This window comes from Psittacula echo, assembly GCF_963264785.1.
Source record: "Psittacula echo genome assembly, chromosome: 3".
Taxonomy (NCBI): domain Eukaryota; kingdom Metazoa; phylum Chordata; class Aves; order Psittaciformes; family Psittacidae; genus Psittacula; species Psittacula echo.
Window position 1 is genome coordinate 109,257,714 of NC_137736.1, and position 19,849 is coordinate 109,277,562.

Consider the following 19,849-nt stretch of genomic DNA (forward strand, 5'->3'; position numbering starts at 1 on the left):
TGTTATCTAAACAGATTCACAAAGCAATAAAATATAGCTTAGATATCGTTCAACATCTGGCATTAAAATACAAAGAGAGAAAAAAAAAATCACCACAGGACTTTGTTTTTACGACCGAATCTAAGTGCTGTCAGGTTCGTTCTCTCACAAGTTAACTCTTTCCAACAGCTGAGAGCGTGGCGAGCTAACCTGGCATGTTTTCTCCACCCCTCCTTAAAAAAACCCCTCAACAATAACCCAAAGAATCAGCTTATTCAGGCTGGTTTAGTTACTTTCGTGAATTCGGTCTGCAGGGCCTTAAAGAGGCTACCTGGTAGCAGAAGCTCCAGGCCCGCTTGCCTCGGGTGTGGGGTTCCCGGGTGAGCGGGCACAGGCTCTGAAGAGCGGCCGGAGCCACGAGCCCTCCAGCCCTGGCTGCTGAGTCACAAATAGCGTCCCCTGGAAATAAGATCCAGGGAACGCTCTTGCAAATTCCCTGCCAGCTGGATACGCCACCCAGCTCGGGAAAGGCCGGGTTTAGCGCAGGCTACCCGGCGGGTTTCGGGTGAATATGGACCCCACCTGCGCTCCCCCCTTCCCGGGGCGCCGGGCACCGGCCGCGGGGTACAGATCGGCGGGCGCTGCCAGTGAAGCCGCGCCGAGAAGCGAACTAGGCTGGGTTTGCATTTCGAGCAGTTACTAGGGCAGGTAATCGGCAGAGAAAACGAAAGAAAAGCCCTTGTTAATTTGCGTACAGGACGACAGCCACTCCCTTCAGGAAACTCGGTGAATTTTAAATTGTAGTGGTTAATGATTAAAACCCCTTTAAACTCGCGAAATCAAATCATCCGGCAGAAACGTCCCGAGCAAAAATGCCACCGCCGCCGCCAGCGCCTCCCGATACGAGCCTGCTCTGAAGCAGAACTTGGGGCTACACGGCATCGCTACCCCAGCCTGGAGACACCGGCGGGGGCTCCCGCCCCGCAGCTGTTGTCCACCCGCAACCCTGGACACATCCGTGCCCCCCTCCGCGGCTCAGCCAGCAGCACCCCCCACACGTCCCCGCAACCCCCGCCGTCCCCCCGCCCGCAGTTCTGCCCCGGTATTTCATCACATGGCCACTAAAGGGTTAAGGATAATACCTACCAAATCTGCTGTGGTCTTGCCTGGTTCCCTGGATAGTACCATTGGGGAAGATTTCTAAATGAAATCCAGTCCTGCAGTATAGCTGCCTCCGCCTGAGGATCCCCTTTAAATGGTCCAAGTCCGTAACCGCAGGGCCCCTGGGCAGCCCACCTGCCTCAGACTGACCCAGGTGGTCACTTAACAAAACCGGGCTATCCACCGGCAAAACGGGCACATTCCCAAAGGGTACTGCATCCTGCACACCGAAATAGTTCCCAACTTCACCTAAGGGAGCCATCAGAAGATTCTGCTTTTAGAGAATAAGAATAAACAATAATGATGGTGCCAAACCCAGGAGATATAAGATTAGGTATATTCCACTCCTCTCCCCTCCCTAGCGCAGTTACAGAGAAAATGTTCTTTCTTCAATCCATTAAACGCATAAATAAAAGTAATATTCTGTTTTGACTGGTACAGGTTCAAGGTCAAACCAGTTAGTCTAAGAAACCACCTCTTTATACTCACACACTGACATATTTATAAACATATAGATGTGTATATCTATATAAATGCATATATCCCCAGCTCTTAGCAAGCAACACGGTCTTCAGCCCATCCAACTGTAATAAAGAAAAAAATCCGTAGTTTCTCCATTTGGTTTAAGATAAGAATGACCATAGCAACTTAAATACCTAGGCGTTATAGGGATTTTTTTTTTTTTTTAAGATGCACAGGCTACGTCAGGATTTATGGATTCTGACTCCAGGAAGGCATGCGCTGTTTTTACTCTATAACAGACTGCATACATCAGCATGAATCCTGCAAAGGGGGAGGGGGGAATCTCACGTTGTTGGCTGAGATAAATCCAAAAAAAAAAAAAAAAAAAAAGAAAAAAAAAAAAAAAAAGAAAAAGGAAAAAAAAAAACTTTTGACGTCCAAATCTATTATCCAGAATTCTCAGGAGGCTCAGCAGATGTCCACTGGTTTAGGATTATTGACGATCCACAAGCAAAGCAGCAACATACAAGTGCTTGTGTCTTTCTTGGCTGGCTCGGAACAGGTGTTGCTTCTGCAGGGCTCCCTGTGAAATGTTGTACTCCAGCACTGAGCTGCAGCTCTTGAATGTGGATCTCCATCCAGCACGCAGACTGGCGCAGGAAGAGGCATTGGGCTGGGTTTAAGGTAGTCCTGATTGCTGCTGGAAGGATTCTCCGAGGTCCTAGCGCTCAGCCCTACCTGCTGCAATACAGAGCCGCTTCCAGCGCCAGGCACGGCGTGGAGCGGCTCTTGCTGCTCTGCGGCAGCGCGGCGCACGCAAGCAAATAAATAAATAAGTGGGCGAAACTTTGGGGGAGGAAAAAAGCGGCGCGATGCTAAATATACCGAGCCCGCCCGCTGCGGGAAGCGGGCTCTTCGGGAGATGCCCGCATAGCCCGAGTCGCCCTTGACATTGGCGGGGGGAGCGCGGCGGGCAGAGCCCAACCAGCGGAGCCCGGCCCCGCCGCTCGGCTCTGCCCTGCCCTGCCCCGCCGCAGGGGAGGCGGAGGCGCGGCCGCCCCGCAACGCGGCCCCGGCCCGCGGCTCAGGTAACCGGCTGCCGCTGTCCCAGACAGGGTTGAAACTCGGCTCCGGGCAGGCAAACTGGGGGGGCGCGGGAAGTTTGGGAGCTGGGGCAGAAGGGGGTTATCGGCCACGCCGCGGTTTTCCCCTTCTCTACGCCGGCCCTCCGCAGCCCTGCCGCTCTGCCCCTGGGCGGCCCGGGGCGCAGTGCCGGGGGGTGCCGCCGCTGGAGCGGGTCGCGCTGAGGCCCCGCCGCCTCCGCCGCCGCCCGGGGCGCTCCGGGGGCGAACCGCGGCCCCCGGCTCGGCCCGGGGCTGTAAGAGCGCAATGGAGGGGAGAGGCGGGCGGGAGGTGGCGCGGAGGGGGGGGGGCGGGGGTGCCTGTGCCAAGTACGTGTTGTCCCTCCACCCCCCCTAAAAAAAGAAGTTACTGCCAAGAGAGACCCGGCGGGGGGAGGAGGGGAGAGAGGATTTTTCTTAAGATGCTAAGGATTCGTGTTATGGGGTTTTGCTGCTTTGATATAGCTGCATTAATTAGCAAAGGGACAGAAGGGTTTCCTGCCTTTGCAGAAGGTTGCTCAAGGACCCGGCACGATGCAGAGGGTTGTGTGAAGGAGAGGACGGCGCTGGCAGCCCCTTGAGTTAAGTGCAAAACCCAAAGATAGGCTTTCTTCTTTTTTTTTTTTTTTGGGGGGGGGAGGGGGAGTGGGGAGAGCTAGTGAGGCAGGGAGAAAAGGAGAAGAAACGTAATATCTTGGGGGCTGGAGGGAGAGATTGTATGGTGTGAATGATGATGTGCATCACTGAGGCGGTGGGGCCCAGGAAGGTCACTGGTGGAGACAGAGCTCGGGAGGAAAATTTTGCAAGGGGGTTAATTAAAAATAATTGACTCTGCATATCCTCCTGCTCAGTGGGCAGGTGGCACAGGGGGCAGCTCTCCTCGCCTTCCCCACAACAAAAAAAGGCAGCTCACGTCTGACTGGTGCAGCTTTTCTCCATCCCCTCCACTTGCCACGGTGACTTTACACTTGGGAGGGAGGAAAGAGACTTCTAGTTTCCATGTCTAGTGGGGAAACTGCAGAAGGGAAAGGCTGTGTCCTGAACCCCCACAGACCTTTCAAGAACTGACATAGTCCATGTCAGTGGCACATGAACCACCTCCCTTTCATTTGACTCCATCAGTCTTTACTGCTCTTTGAAGGATGGGATGGAGAAGCTTCAGAGCAGGGTCTCATCGTGGTAGTTCTGTACAAACCCACAGAAAGAAACAGTTGCTGCATGTCAGTCCATCCATTTTGATGTGTAAGAGCAGACGAGCCTCCAACAAAAAGGAGGAAAGTCAGTGTTCTCTGGTAAATGGTTCCATAGCATTTACCCTGTATACTGGGTTTAAGGACACTGCTCTTACACACACACTGGTTGTATCAGCGTGAACATCTGCAGAATGACTTGGGAAAAACTGCAGAACTCACCATGTCAAAAATCATTATTCTTTATCAGCTGGATCCTGGCGGTACCCAGAGGCCCCGTTCAGGGCTCACAGTCCTATTGTGTCGGATACTGTAGACACATGTAATAAGAGAGATGGTCTATGCCCAAAGAGCTTATGATCTTAACCCATGATGAAAGACAACAGGTGTATACCACAGACCCATGGGGGAAGGATAAGGGAAAAGCAGCCTTGAGAATAAAAAGCAACAGGCCTGGCCAATGACAAGTGTTTGGTGTCAGAAGGAAGTTTTAAGGAGATTTGAAGGAGAACAATAAAGGAGCTTTATGGTTATTAATGGGAAGGGTTTTTTTCATGCGTAAATTTGGCTAACTTGGAAAAGAACATAAAATTGCTTGTTAGGCACTTGGACTGCTGAAAAGTGAAGGTTTGTGCCACTGGCAAAATAGAAGGAATATAATAAAGCGACCGAAAGGCCTGCTATCTGGTATGCTCCGGGTCCAGAAACAACTGGGAAAGAGGCTCCCAGTTCCTTTTCAGTGCTTTAAAATTTACATTTCTAGTCCCAGTGAAAAGTATTATATGGAATTTTATTTTTCCTTCTAGTGCAGGCTTCAGTATTTTCCATCTTGTACTTCCCAGCAACATACCTTTATGAAAAATACCTGAAGGTAAAGAAGAAAGTATTGGTATAGTTGCCTTTTTTTTTTTTTTTTTTTTTAAGGTACTTAAAGCCCACAGATTATTTGCTATAGGAACTTTAGTGTTATAAAAGTGTTATCCAAGTTGCGGCTTTGATGTCTGAATTACTCATAAGTATCAAAGCCACACATGAATTATGCAGGACATCCCCAAAATTATACCCATCTGTGAGTAGGTGGTGTTCCAACCCTGCTTCACATAAAATCTATGTGTGATGTGTAATGTCAAACTTACCCCTTGCACAAGTCTGGCATTACTGATAGCTGGGGCTACATTAAAAACCTACACTTTTATCCCCAAGACACTAAGGCAGGAACATCCCTACTCCTCGCTCTGTTCCACTCAAGATTCACACCCACTTCCCTTATACCCTCCTGGAATCAAAGGCTGCATCTGCCACAGTGAGTCACCAAGAGCTTACTCATCAGCTTTATGCAGGATTTTAACTCGTGCAAGCAGAGCTGGTCAGGAGGAGCCTGCATTTCTTGGGGAGCTCCTGGCACACATGCTCCTCACATGTACCGCACTACAGGGACACCTCTGGCAAGGTTTATAGATTATGACTTTTTTTTTTAATTTCTTTTTTATAAACACTGATTCATCTGTACTGTGCCGACCAGTTCAGCTTTACAGGAACTTTTCACATATTGATTTTTGAATGTCATTAAAAAAAATAAATCAGCCCGCTACAAGAAATGATTGTTTGGGGGTTTTATTGGTTGTTGGTTTCTCTTTGGGTTTTTTTTCATTCCTCCATGCTGTGTAATTTCACCAAAATGCCTAACTCATTTATTTCCCAGCCTCGCAGATGCAGAACTAGAAGACTTACGTTACTGAAAAGACAGGTGCTGTGACTTTCCTCTGACACACATGGCATTTGTCACTTTTACTGAGATGCTGACTCAGCAAACTTTTAAAAGCTGCTTTTTAATAAATTGACAATAATATAGAAAGTGATGATATTTACAGTTTTCTTTAAAAATAAGATTTTTTTGGGTACTTTGAAGCATGATTTAAACCTGGGTACGATAACAGTATTAATTCATCTCACCTCACTTAAGGCTGCTGTAATGGAGACATCAAGATCTAAACTACTTGTTCTTTAACACAGAAAAATAGGAGCAATTTTAGGGCACAAATCATCCGACCTATTCTGGGTGCCTACTTTAGGATGACATGACTCATGCTCTGAAGATGCTTAATTCTCCCTCGTGTATGAAGGGAGCCTATATTAGATATAGACTTTTACATGACAGAGGTCTAGATAGGACTGGATGGATCCCACCTGCTGCACTATACATGTGATTCAGCATTTCCCCAGAATGGCTGGTGAGAGCACAAAACTATTAATATAGTTGCACAAATTAATCCTCCAAGGAAAATTCATGTCATCTCAGCAATGAAAAGGTACTGAAAGTCATGACTATGAAACATGATATTGCCTGGAAATAAATAAAATATTTGTGAAAACCTGTAGCCACATGATTCAGACTAACTGGATTAATGTAAGAAGTGCCTACAAGTTCAGAAAACTTGAGCTAGAGAAATGTATTTTCTTTCTCGCTTCAACAACTGTCAAAAAATTAGCAGTATTTATGACCAAAAAAAATCACCTGTAAGAATCCCAGAAGACAACATAAAAAGGGCCTGTTTCCCCCATCACCAAATGTTCAGGCCAGAGGAGTGTAAAACATGCAGTTTAGATGGAAACCTCCAAGAAAATGCCATCATCAGTGTCACCACATGATACACAGCCACAGCAGGATATCTGACCTGGATTTCTTAGGGCATTTGGATATTTTGTCGCATACAGAAACTGGTGAATCTACATTAAATAAGTGTTGGCAGATCTTTCTGACCATCCTAGGGAGGGAGTTATCAGATTACATGTGTTAAGATATCTTAAGTGCAGAAGTAATAATGCCATTATTGATCAGATAGTGAAGTGCATCGACACAGATGTTGATACAGTCTTTTGAAATGCAGGTCCTTGGTGGTGACACTTGGAGGTAGACAGGGTGATGTAAGTGTGAAAGCTGCCAAATGTTTAAAATTTCTCCAATGCCTGTATCTGTAGCTGGCTTGTATCTGCATTTTAGTAATGAATAGATGGTCCATGATGTTGCAAGTCCCTCCTGCTCAAGAGCCAAAGTACCATTTGGAAGGAGAAAGGGGAAAAGATCAGAGTTGTCATGTGTGTAGGTGACCACAGAGGCCTCTGCGTGGCAAATGATTTGTGTATCACAGCTCACAGAGCTGCTCACTGTGAGAACAACTCTGCCGCTGCTCACCCCTTGCCTTGTGCACCTTTCTTGCCCAAGCACAGTGTCTCATCAAAGAGGTTTCTTTCTTCATGCTCCCATACTACTGGTGCTCATTTGTGACTGCAGGCTCAGCAGGGTTTGCCAGCAAGCTGCAGGGTGTCCCTGAGGTTCTTCCTTTGCCTGATAGACTTCCTTTGTAGATAGTTCACCACTTGAAAGAGGAGGTGACATTCATATACCAACCAAGGCATACTCAGAACATCTGCTGGATGCTACATACCCATGCCAGCAAACAGCTGGTGTCACTGCCTTGGAGGCAAGGAGAAGATGCCTCCTGGTGCTTGCCCAGCTCAGCAGGAGCTGAGTGCATGCCTCGCTTACCACTCTGCATGCACTGCGGCACATGCAGCGTTCCGGTGTGCCTTTGCTCTGATGGAGAGGTTGACCATGCCAGCTCCATGATGGCTTCATGCCTGCTTTCTGGAATGGTCAAAGGCCTCACTAGCTTTCCCGATGGAAGCGATTACCTCTTCGTCTAGGGCACCATAGCCATACAGGTCATTTCCCGCTGGAAATGCTGGTCACCAGACCCCGGGTGAAGGCCTCGCGGCCCCTGGCTGCGGCAGCCTCCAGAAGGCACCTCCGCGGGGACTGCGGCTCCCCGGGTCCGCTCAGGCCGCCTATAGCTGCCACCCCAGGGCGGGTCCTCGCCGGAACTCCGGGGCAGGAGTGGGGCCGAGGACTGCGGGGCAGGTGCAGCCGCCCCGCCGCGCTTGTGCGGGGCTCTCTTGCCCTCTAGCGGGCAAAGCCAGCGGGGCGGCCCCGCCGCTGCATGCGGAGAGCAGTCCCCGAGCAGGGGACGGCCCAGCCACCCCACTGCGGCGAGCGGGCTAACAGGGGCAGGAGGCAGGGGCCGAGTCCAGCGACGGGCGTGCTCTGCGTGTGGTGGGCATTCTGGCGGGGAGCACAGCAAGAAGAGTGCACCACGCAGCGCGGCCGTCCAAGATGCCGCCACCACCAGTCCGTCAGCAGCAGGGAGAGGGACACTGCGCCACGGCCCCAGCAAGCAGCACGAAGAGCTGATAAGCAAGACCATGATGGAGCAGTCGGAGGCACCACTGATCTTTGATGGGTGTGATCCCCTCAACTGGTCATGGTGGCTGACAATGTCCCTGCTGTGCAGAGCTGGCCAAGCAACAGATGGGCTATGCACCCCCAGCTGCTAGGCAGACACTGGGATGCCCGATAGTGGTGAGGACAAGGGTGTTTCAAGCATTGCCTGGCCACGCACGAACTTGGAGGCAGCTCTGCAGTGAGCCCACGGCCGAGTGGGGACAGAAGTGGAGCTGGAGGCTGTGCTTCGGGAAGAGAGGATATCCATGCTTGTGTGGGGTATTCTAGCACACCATAGGAAGTTCTCAAATTGTCTAGTCTGTGTTTACTAAAAATTCTCCTTTTTTACTAATGAATTAGAAAATATTTCAGTATCACTATCTCCATCATCTTCTCAGATCCAAATCAGTAAAAACTTGGTCTTTTTCTACATTATTTTACATGTATTACCTCCATCTAATGAAAGATCTTATACCATCACTAGAAATTCTTTCTTTACAAGTACATTTTAGGAAATTTGTATTTCGTTATAAACCTGTAGTGTCTTTCTACTGTAGTCTTCAGCTTCAATCTATCACTTTTCCCCATTTTGTATTTCAATTTTATACTTCTGTTCTCTCCCCATTTTAAACATTATTTTCAGTACTATATATTGGATTTTTGCTCTGATTGGTGGTGTAACCACTGAACCACAGTGGGCTTGTCATCCTTGTTATGACATACGGGTTGTTATCCATCTAACAGAATTCAGAATTTGTTTTCTTCCTCTCTAAAGCTTTCCTCCTCTCACTCTCATTTATAATTTCCCATTCTTTGGGAAACGCTGACACCTTTGGGGTGACCTTGCCCTCAAGACAACTCTGTTGGGGTTCCCTGAAGTAGGGTAGTGATGAGAAAGTCCTCTTTGCCAGTAGTGAATGTAATCAGGTCATTTGGAATGCATTCACTTGGAAGCCTCCACTCTGCTACAGTTATTATAATCCTTTGTAATATTTTGCATGCCTATGTCCGTTTCATTCGTTTAAACGCTACCCAATTACTTTGTTGATAACTAACATATTTTGCATAGTTTTGCCTTTTGATTTCCTTAATCATTCTGCTGCTATGCCACCAATAACAGTATGTAACTGCACTCTGATCCAGTGATGTGAGGGACAGAAAAGAATATAACCATTTTCTTAAAATAATTACCCTAGGTATGTACTACTGTCTTCCTTTTGATTGACCAAATCAAAAGCATCTCTGACTGGAATCTCAGCTTCTTCCTTCTGAACTTCCTGCTTTTACAGCAAGACCTGAGACCCTTCCCTCTTGTATGGAGAGGAAAGGGGCTGCTCTGGAGAAGTCAGTAGCTGTGGGGACCTGAGGGAGTGTAATATTACTGAGCCATTCCCCATAGAGGACTGCTATTTTATGTTTAAGCTATTTGTGAATAAGTTTCTAAAGGAACTAGGCAAAAGTGTGAGAATGAATGCTTTACATTTGGACAGAGTGGAAGATCATGGAAAATGCACGCCATATTTTCAGTTTGAGAGACAGTGTCTGACCTGTTTGATTCTCCAGTTAATGTAAGGACATACAAACATGGTTATAGCAGACTGGGACACAGCTATGTCACTACCTTTATGACAGCGGCAGTGGGAAACACCATCTAGGGAACACATCTGCTTCTGGCCACCTTGTGCAGTCTGATCCCCTCATTCCCCTCCAGCAACCACAACCACTGGATGAGGGATATTAGAAGGTACTGCCCTGCATGTCTTTATTATCTGCTTATAGACCTGGTGTCCCTGAATTTGCTTGACCCTGCTTTGATCCTGTCTCTACAGTCTCCTATGACAACAAATTGTGGGAGTTCATTACTCTCTGTATAAAAATGAACTTTCTTTTATCAGTTTCACACCAATCTCCTATTAGTTTCATTGGAAACATCCTATCCTTCTGTTGTTGAATAACAGGTGAGCAACTGTTACTCATTCACTTGATACACTCCATTAATGATTTTGTAAACCTTACTCTTTGCTCTCAAGACTTCTCTCTACACTGAAGTCTCGATCTATGTAGCCTCTCATCGGGCACCCAGCAGGTGCAAAAGTCTTATTTTTCCTTGAGGAGACAATAATTATTATACACATTACAAACATTACCGGAAACTTGGGCAGTATCAACCTGAAATAAAGGATGATAGAAAATGGACTTAATGAGTGGGCTTATGCAGTGTGCTATGTGCAGCTCACATGAGGCAGGTTATCAAAATGATTTCAGACAGAAGAATCCCAGGGGCATGCTTTTATTTGCTGTCAGGTCAGCTCTCCAGGAACTGGTCAAGGAACCTAAGTTTTGTGTACAGTATGTCAAATGTGTTGTAAAACCAATCAACGCTAAATTCATTCATACCTGCGATGTGACCATCACCACAGATACAGCAAGCAGTGGAGTGTTCATATAATGGATCTTGTAGCATACCAGAGAGGTGTCCAGGTGTCGATCATTATATAGCTCTGGTGAACACAGTTTTAACCATGGAGACTGCATCACAAGCTTATCTCAAGTCCTGATTCCTTGGCTAACTGTGCTAATGCTGTGTGTAACTAAAATGTTTGACCTTAGTACAAAATCGAATGATAGTTAAGACATTAACATGGAGGAGTGTTGATGCTCAGACATCACATGCCATTAAATGATGTTGGTTAGAATTTATGTTTATGGTATTCACCATCTCAAGGTATTCAGTGCTCTTTCCTCAGTGGTCAGACTGGAGTCCTAACATTGTCAACTCTTAGTGAATTACTACTTTGGCAAGGTGAAGGTGGAGAGAAGGTTCTGCACTGTACAAATTGACATCAGTGTAATCTGTTCATATGCTGTCCTGAGGCATGAAAAGCATTTTATATATTAACCCATATGCTGGTGAAGAACTGAAAATGCCTATGACCTAGGAACTACTAAAGTGTTTCAGATAAGGAGTTTTTCTCCTCCAGATCTTTGAAGAAAAAAACAACAACAGCAGTTCTGAGCTACTACCCAGCCCTCAGCATGATTCTCCCTCCCACTCTCTGGCTCTCAAGGCACTGCTTTTGTGAGCGCCACCAATGCACTTCTGAGTATCAGGCTGTATCTTTATTGGCATACCTCTCTACGGAGAAGCTGAACAGAAAAGAGTCTCCACTACTCTCCTACCCTTCATTTCTCAGAAAAATACGACAAGGAGATGAAAAGCTCTTTACTGACAAGAGTTTGCTTCTCTGCCTTCATAGCTGCTCTTGATAAAAAACAGCTTTCCCAACCTGTTGTTTAGAGATTTCATCAAAATCTGCAAACCTGAAATCCACAGTGGGGAGTCCAGTACCCCTGCCCCCCTCAGCAGCTGTTATTCCAAGAGATCTTAGAAATTCACCAGAGGGTCTGAAAAACACATCAGCACTGGGAATCCACAACTAGCATTTTACACCAGAAATAGATGCTGTCTGAACTGCTTTGCTTTTTCTAGGCACTGCAGTGAAATCACTGACAAGCAACGGGGGAAGAAATTGTTCAGGAGGTTCCTGTTCCTCCGCTTTAAACACTGCTCTAGATTTGAGAAGGAGAATTACATTTACTGTCAGGGATTCTCAGGGACTGGCTTTATAACACAATCAAGCACTGAAAACTCACTTCTGCAGATACAGACAAATTGGCTCTGACTACCTTGCCCTTACTGCAGTAGCACTGCAGCCAACAGAACTACGCATGCACATGCTGAGACATCAGACAGACCTCTAGTATTAGGGATCCTGCTTTTTTAAATGGGGGACAGACTTGTGAAAGAACACATGGCAAAACTGAAGGAAAACTATCTTGCTAAGTCTCACGTTATGCTATTTGTATAAATCTTGATATGAACAAGCAGAAGGAATTTGTTTGAACTTTCTGGAATTCATAGCTTGTATTCTTGTAATTATCTGATCGTTCCCGCTCTGTATCTGGGACCTGGTTCTGCTGCCCTGCTGAGAGTTGCTAAGCAGAGCTCTGACATACAGAGTTTGTAAGCTTGCTTCCTTCTTTAGAGTACCTGTTTTCTGGTTGTGTCTTCCAGTGAAGTAATGGTGAAAACTCTGCAAACCCAGTTCCTCAAAAAAAAAAAAAATGGAGCAGATTCTCAGCTCAAGTAAACTGCCACAACATGACCCCATTGCTGGAGCTCTGACAACTGATAGAGCAGAAGATAAGCACACATTTGGGTCTTTTTTTCCTCCATGTAAAAAACCCCCAAACCTAAAACAAACCCTTACAGTTAGTTCTTCATTTGCAATTTGTGGGCCATTCTTGGCTGCAGCTTCCATAACAATGGAAAACTGTGGAAATCACCATCAAGGATAGATGACAAAAAAGCCCAGGTACACCAAGCACAGGGAAATTAGTATAATATCTGAGAACTGCTTAAACATTTAGAGAGTCATTCACTGAATTTCTGGAAAGACTGTTTGCAGCCCAGCTGCTCAAAATACTTGACTCTCAAATGTGTAAGTGTGAGGATTAAGTCCTCTCTGGAGACTTGACTGTCACTAAGTTTTTCCAGGATGCAGATTTTGGTCCAGTAGTTCCCATATTTTATTTACAATTTGAGTCATATGCTGCTTTCATAATTTTTTGTCTAGTCATTTTAAACATCTATATAAAGTATTCAGACAAGAAGAGTGAGTCTTGTAGCTATTATTATATTTGCAATTTCCCTTGGGTGTAAACAAAATCTATATAATGCAGAGTCTATCAAATATTTCAAATGTACTGCATTCCAAAGCTATTAAAAAGTTGAGGCATTAGAGTTGTCTATTAACTTAACAGTGAGAATGAAGCTTATTTCATAGCATTCCTGAAAGGTAAAAATAAATTTAAGACACACAAATGCCACACTGCCACACTTGAAAAATAACAGCATACTGGTAATATACTTGAAAAGAGTTGGCCGTTTATAAGTTTTATAAGTGGAGTCTCTCTCTTCAGGAACAGAGAATCAAATAACTTCCATTACTGAAATGATTTGAAATTATGCTTTTTATAAGGCCAAGGGCAAATATTAAAAAAAAACCCAAACAACAAACCAGAGCCTAAATTAAGACTGAAAGGCTGAGATTCTCAGAACTGCACTTTGATGTCTCTTTATGGGCAATTAAATTCAAAAACTCCGAAGATGCCCCATATGAGGGCTCAGTAAGTGAACTTCAGAAAGTACATATGGAAAATTAGGTCCATTTAGATCTCTTAATGGAATCATAGAATCATTTCAGTTGGAAAAGACCTTTAAGATCATCAAGTCCAACTACTAACTCAGCACTGCCAAGTCCACCACTAAACCATGTCCCTAAGTGCACCACATCTATATATCTTTTAAATACTTCCAGAGATGGTGACTCACCCACTTCCCTGGGCAGCCTGTTCCAATGCTTGACAATCCTTTTGGTGAAGAAATTTTTCCTAATATCCAGTCTAAACCTCCCCTGGCACAACCTGAGGCCATTTCTTCTTGTCCTATTGTTTGTTAGTTGAGAGAAAAGACCAACACTCACCTCACTACAACCTCCTTTCAGGTAGTTGTGGAGAGTGGTAAGGTCTCTCCTGAGCCTTCTCTTCTCCAGGCTAAACACCTCCAGTTCCCTCAGCCACTCCTCAGCAGACCTGTGCTCCAGGCCCTTCACAGGCTTTGTTGCCCTTTTCCAGCATTCCAATGTCTCTCTTGTAGTGAGGGGCCCAAAACTGAATACAGTATTCAAGGTGCAGCCTCACCAGAGCTGAGTAAGGGGGACAATTACTGTACTAGTCCTGCTGGCCACACTACTGCCAATACAAGGCAGGATGCTATTGACCTTGGCCACATCAGCACATTGCTGGCTCATATTCAGTTGGCTGTTGACCAGCACTCCCAGGTCCTTTTCCACCCCTCTGCAGTGTCTTACGGGGTTGTTGTGACTCTTCAATGTCTTTAACTATTTACTTATGTCCTAAGTAAGGGTAAGGATTTCAGTGCCTGATTTTAAGCTCCCACTGTTTTAATTTCCTGGCTTCATCTTTCCATGGGGATATGACACTTTCATTGATCTGTGGCATTTTTTTTCACATGTGAAAATTTAAAATACTTGCTTTACATCACTTCATACCTCTTTAGCTCTTCTGAAAATGACATCACCAAAGTCTAAATCATGAAAGGCTTCCTATGTTATAGGATATACAGTTATGATCTTTGCTTTAGAGTATTTGGGTAGTCACTGGGGTAGGCCTGTCAGGTTATGGAGAACAGACGTGAGCTGCCAAGAAGGCTGATAAGCATGGTACTTTATTCATGGTACCTTTTTATTCACATGATTCTTCTTAAGCAAAGTGAGAAGAAAAGCTGGTTCAGACAAGACAGCAGCAAACCTGTATGCAATATACAACACAAGACAAAGAACATTAGTTTAATACTAAATTCTGCCTGTAACCGGCCTTCCAGCCTGACCTTACTAGCAATTCCATCCAAGAGTAGTCCTTAGATAAACTACTTCTGAGTAAAGGTTGTAAAATGACAAATTTTTTTTGCATCGTTTGAACAGCATTTAAGCACAGAGATCATAGCCTTTACTCCTTTCCCTATTAAACACAGAGAGCACAGTCTGCCTTCCTTCCCCTCACTTTAGATGGGGAGCATGGGCATAAAGCTTACAGCTATTGTGTGTTCCAGGATTCTTCCTCACTGGGGTTGAATGTGGGTTTTTTGACCCTCAAGACTTCAGCCACCGTTGGCTGACTGCAAGTTCAAATACTACTTCTGACCACTGGACAAATATTAGGCAGCAACCTCAAACTTCCTGAGGTAAGCTTCACATAAGTGGCTTCAGTTGTAACTGCTCGATGGTAAAGAACTGCATGAGCTTAAACAGTCTTACTCCAAGAGGTAATATAAACAGCTCAGCTCAAGGTCACTTATGCCTAGATCATGACAAAACAGGAATTCATGCTGAGCTAGAGAGGAACTGTTCATGACACTGCGCTCCTTGAATATACTGAAAAATGCAGGCTAGTCCCTGCTAGTCCTAATGCTGATATTTAGAACATATGTAACTGCTGAAAATTAATATCCTCTAGGCTGCATTTACAAAGACTGTTCCAGCTTCGCTAAGGACCAGACTGGGTATCTATTGACATTAAACAAGGGAAAAGCTAAAATTCCTATCTCAGGAGAGACACATGTCCCAGTCCACAAAACAAATCATCAGTTTAGACTTACAGGCAAGGATTTCTTTCACATTGCAGAATGCTGTCTCATGCTTCTCTGAGGACATCTGTTCCAAGTCACTACAGCCTAGTTGGTTACCATCAGTTCCAGCATTTCAATAGTACTAACTGCTGCCGTATGGCAATTACTGTTGAGTCTGCAGAAATTAATCCAATCTCTTTTTGCTGACGGCATAAGCTGTGAGATTGCAATGTTACGTGAGCTGTTTTCACATTTGTCTTCTGGGTCTTGTTTTTTACCTCTAATTTCTTATAATTATTGAAAGGCTCTACCCTTCTGTGCTTCTTTACCTTTTCAGGGACATGCAGTCAATTAAATTCAGTCATCTCTGATTTCATCTCCAGTTCTGCTCTCGGTATGGAGCTATCTCATCAGCTCTACATTCCATCACAGCCTTGCCTTTCATCTTAGTTATGCTTTGGTGTAGATGTCTGATGACTGGAGCAAGAAATATTCATGAATGGAGTCTTCCAGCTCTTAAACACTCAGTATTTAGAGCAGAAATTCTAGTATTTTGCCCTTAATAATAATACCAGTAACCTTGCACTGGATATGACATTATTTCATGTTGTTCATACCCTTCTAGTGAAAGTTCATTTAGTTCTTCTTGTGTAACGATATGATCCTCTTCCATTTTTCTTACCAAATTCATCATCCTCAAACGATGAGGTTCCTCAAAGAATTATGTGTGTAAAGCAGAGACTTTACATGGCATTCTAGAACAAGACCCTGTATCTTTGTGCCAGCCATGGCCCCTGTGCCATAACCTCTTTGTCAAAGCTACTTTCAGCACCAAAGGCTCTGCATTGTAGCATACACATCTTCTGAAATGCCAGAAGGAGCTTATTTATCATCCTTCTACTCCCCTTCCTGATGTGAACATTCTCAGTTGTACAGGGTTAGAGCTACAGCAGAGCCAGCTGAACAGTTGACTTATTCTGTCCTGCCGATGATGTGCCACATTCATACAGAGACAATCCCCTTTGCACAAAGAGCTCAGTAGGAATGCTCAAACCTTAAGCTCTTTCTTCAATTAAGCTTTTCAAAATCAAGCAAAATTTCACAGGCCTTTTGAATTTTCTTTTTTCTATTTGTGTGACCATTATTCTCAGTATTTGCTAGGTGGTAATGTACCTTCAAGAAAGGAATATTTTCTGATATCCTGGTTCTCTGGAATACTGCTTTTTTGTTCCTGTTTAACCCCTTTGCCAGTTTTAGTACAGCCAACATTGTTTAACAGACGATGAATCAAAGAGAACCACAACTTCAGATACTAAATATCTGAAAGCTAGTACAAGTCCTTGGGAAAAACAAAAACTCTGCTTAAAGTGTGTACATAAAAACTGGCAGCACCTTTCAGAATTAAAAATCTCTACAGTACAAATGCAAGTAATGTGATCCCAAAATAAAAGGCTGCCTTAATATATATCTGTAAATAAAATATGATCCGTGTCACAGACTTGGTTAAGAGGGTTGGGGGACCAAGACTGAGAGCAGACTAATGTCAGCACCAGGAAATGACTGCTTTTTGTTGTTTTGTTTGGGTTTTTTTTGGTTGGTTGGTTTTGGCCTTTTATGGAGCTCCTTCTGACATGAAAACCTTGATTCAGAACCTTCCAAGCACAAACCTCACCCAGCATCTAGCATGCAATGTACAGAGGCAAGTGCTTCCATATTCAGATAATCAACAGCATCTACTTCTCTAGCAGCAATTTAAAGATTTGTAGGTAGAACTGCAGTCACGGAAAAATCTAAAAAGAGGACACTCCTTCCCCTTAACTGAAGCTTTTGGCTGAGATTCTAGTCTTCATTTCAGCTTGCACAACATGTAAAAGACACAGAGAAAGACAAACAGAATTCCTTTTCCTTCTCTTATCATCATAACACTCTTGATCCCAACATTATTAGTCATTTTTCAGGCTGCTAATTCAAAGTCCACTGGCAGTTCCATTCTTTCCTCTTCAAGTACATTTTAATGGCATCTCATCTGAAATTCAAGTCTGGTAAACATAATAAATTTGATTGTAACTTAAGATTCCCTACTTATAAAATTAGCTTTTCAGAAAGAGTGCTGAATCTAAAGGAGAAAAAGTTGCAAATGATACCTGACAGCTTTAATGCTCTTATAACCACATTAACAAAAGATGCTGTGATTCATCATAGATAACGTCTTGTGAAAAAAAATTTGGGTGAGCTGAGAAAATAATGTTAACAGCTTTGCAAAACTACTTACAATTTAAAATAATTTGGGTGGCAGGGAAAATGTGGGTGATTCTGAAGACTACAAAGTGTTCCAAAGTATGTAAAATTTTCTCTTGCAGAATCTGTTTTTGTGTAAAACAATAGCAGTAATTTCTACTTTCATAACTGCCAAGGTAATATCAAGTATGGAGAAACCAGGCAAGATATCTTCCCTAAGTAAACATCTTACCATTTTCCTGATTTGCTAGCATGAAAGATGTGGCTGCCAGCAAACCCTTACTTTGTGTCCATAAACCTAACATATAATATTACTACCTATATGACAATTGGGTGGTGTATTGTACAGTATCAATATTATAACTCCAGGATTCATAGGAGAAGGCAGGGCATATGACTTTAATGACACAGTAAAGGACTCAGATAAACCAGTGGAAATGTAAAGTGGAAATAATGGCATTCTTGTCTTTTGGCCGAGAACTCAATCACCTGAACTAAGCTGTATGACTTCTGTTTATGGATGTCCTGGAATTACTTACAGCGGATCTAGGGTGAGCAACTTTTTATTTATGCCATTTTGATAGAAATCTTAAGATAAAAAAATTCCAACAAACAATCAAACAAAACCCAACTGTATCTGGCAACAACAACAACTAAAAAAACCCAAAAACCAACAAACCCAAACCAAACTAATACTATAATCTTCATACTTCAAGATTTAATACAAGAAATGAAACTAAGGGCTAGACTATCATTCAGAATTTTCTCTTTTCTTTTTCATTAGGGAAGAAATCTTTAAAGATCAATGTCAAATCATTTGCACATCGATATGCAAGCTTCATCAAATCACAGAAATTTAGGGCTAGAGGGATCTCAAGAAATCATTTTCTGAAACTACAACACTGGGGTAGAACGAAATATGTAAAGAAGAGTCCAAACAGATAGTTACCTGATTTGTTCAGAAGAAAATTTCCCATTAAGGGTATTCTGCAGCCCTTCTACATAGCTTGTTCCACTGCTTCCCTATATTCATAATGAAAAGTTTTTTTCTAACTTGGAAATTAAGCTGGTTCTCCTCGCTTTTCCCTAAATGGCCACTCAAGAACAACTGACCACTATTCTTAGAAAAGTCTTTTCCATACTGGAAGATGTCAGCACTTCCCTCCTCTATTTTCCACTGTCTAGACTAAACTAAATTGCAGTTTTTCTTCATGTCACTGTTCACTGAACTCACTTCTATTTATTTGTATTTTTAAAAGTTTAATGTCTCAAATTGGATACAGTAAACTATTTCAGGTTTCTGGAAAGCATCTCACCTAAAAATCCTTTTCTTACAAAAGGTTTTGGGTTTGGTTTTTTTTGGGTTTTGTGAGGATTCTTTGTCTGTCTTGCTTTTGTGTGATTCCTCCTTCATCAGCATAAGAACCTGTATTTATTGCACTTGTTGATTTTAAGCCATTTCTGCAACTTGGGAGGATCATTTTACCATTCTGATCCTTTCTTTCCAGTCTATTTCGAACTTATTCCAGCTTGACATGAATTTTGAGATTTGTAAGCATGTAGTCTAGTCACTCATCTCATCACATGGAAGAGAACTGTCCCAAATTCCTAAAGCCTACACGAAAAAAGTCTGCATGATACCCATAATATCAATTACATGTGGGCATCCAAATTAGCCAGGTATGGGGTATGCTGGCTAATGAACAAACTTACAGCTTTGAAAAAAGCAAGTTACTAAAGGAAATGCTAACTAATTAAAATGTTTAACATAATCCTTAAGAGGCAATTGCAGCCTAGCGGGTTTTCTAATGTTACCGTGTAATCTGGCATTTTGCTAGTTTGAGGTCAAAACATGGTTCAGATTATGACTAAGGATAACACAGTTTTCACAGAAAGGAGAAAACTTTATGTAATCTAAAACCACTTGTGCAGGGCATTCACTATTTGTTCTGGCTAAGCTATTTCTAAGGCTAGGGTACAAAGATGATGAGTAAAGCAGGTTAAGTTTTAGACTATCAAGTGTACATAGAAGTACAAAAGGTAAATTCTGGACTGAAATCCAGAATAGTTTTGCCAGATTAAAACTTTAATCTTAAAATCTTAGAGATTGTCTCAGAGTCTTAGGGAATCTCGAATTGTGTCGTTTAAGGGACTTTTAACTTGTATTATTTAGATACAAAGAAACTAGAATAAGGTGCACAAAATAAGG

General features: G+C 43.6%; 1 protein-coding gene across 2 annotated transcripts in view; it reads right to left on the minus strand.

Annotated features, from left to right (window-relative positions):
• Positions 1 to 2,415, minus strand: part of FGF9 (fibroblast growth factor 9) — a gene marked incomplete at its 3' end in the record, with an annotated part of 30,253 nt that extends 27,838 nt beyond the window's left edge. The window contains exons 1-2 of one of the 2 annotated variants that reach the window (XM_080612297.1): positions 2,130 to 2,415; positions 1,126 to 1,389 (exon numbers count right to left, since the gene is read on the minus strand). In XM_080612297.1, coding sequence (XP_080468423.1) covers positions 1,126 to 1,389; positions 2,130 to 2,271 — 406 coding nt within the window. In that variant the 5' untranslated portion in view covers positions 2,272 to 2,415. Of the gene's footprint in view, positions 1 to 1,125; positions 1,390 to 1,629 lie in introns of both variants that reach the window. The other variant, XM_080612298.1, reaches the window with a different exon arrangement.
• Positions 2,416 to 19,849: the final 17,434 nt, after the last annotated feature.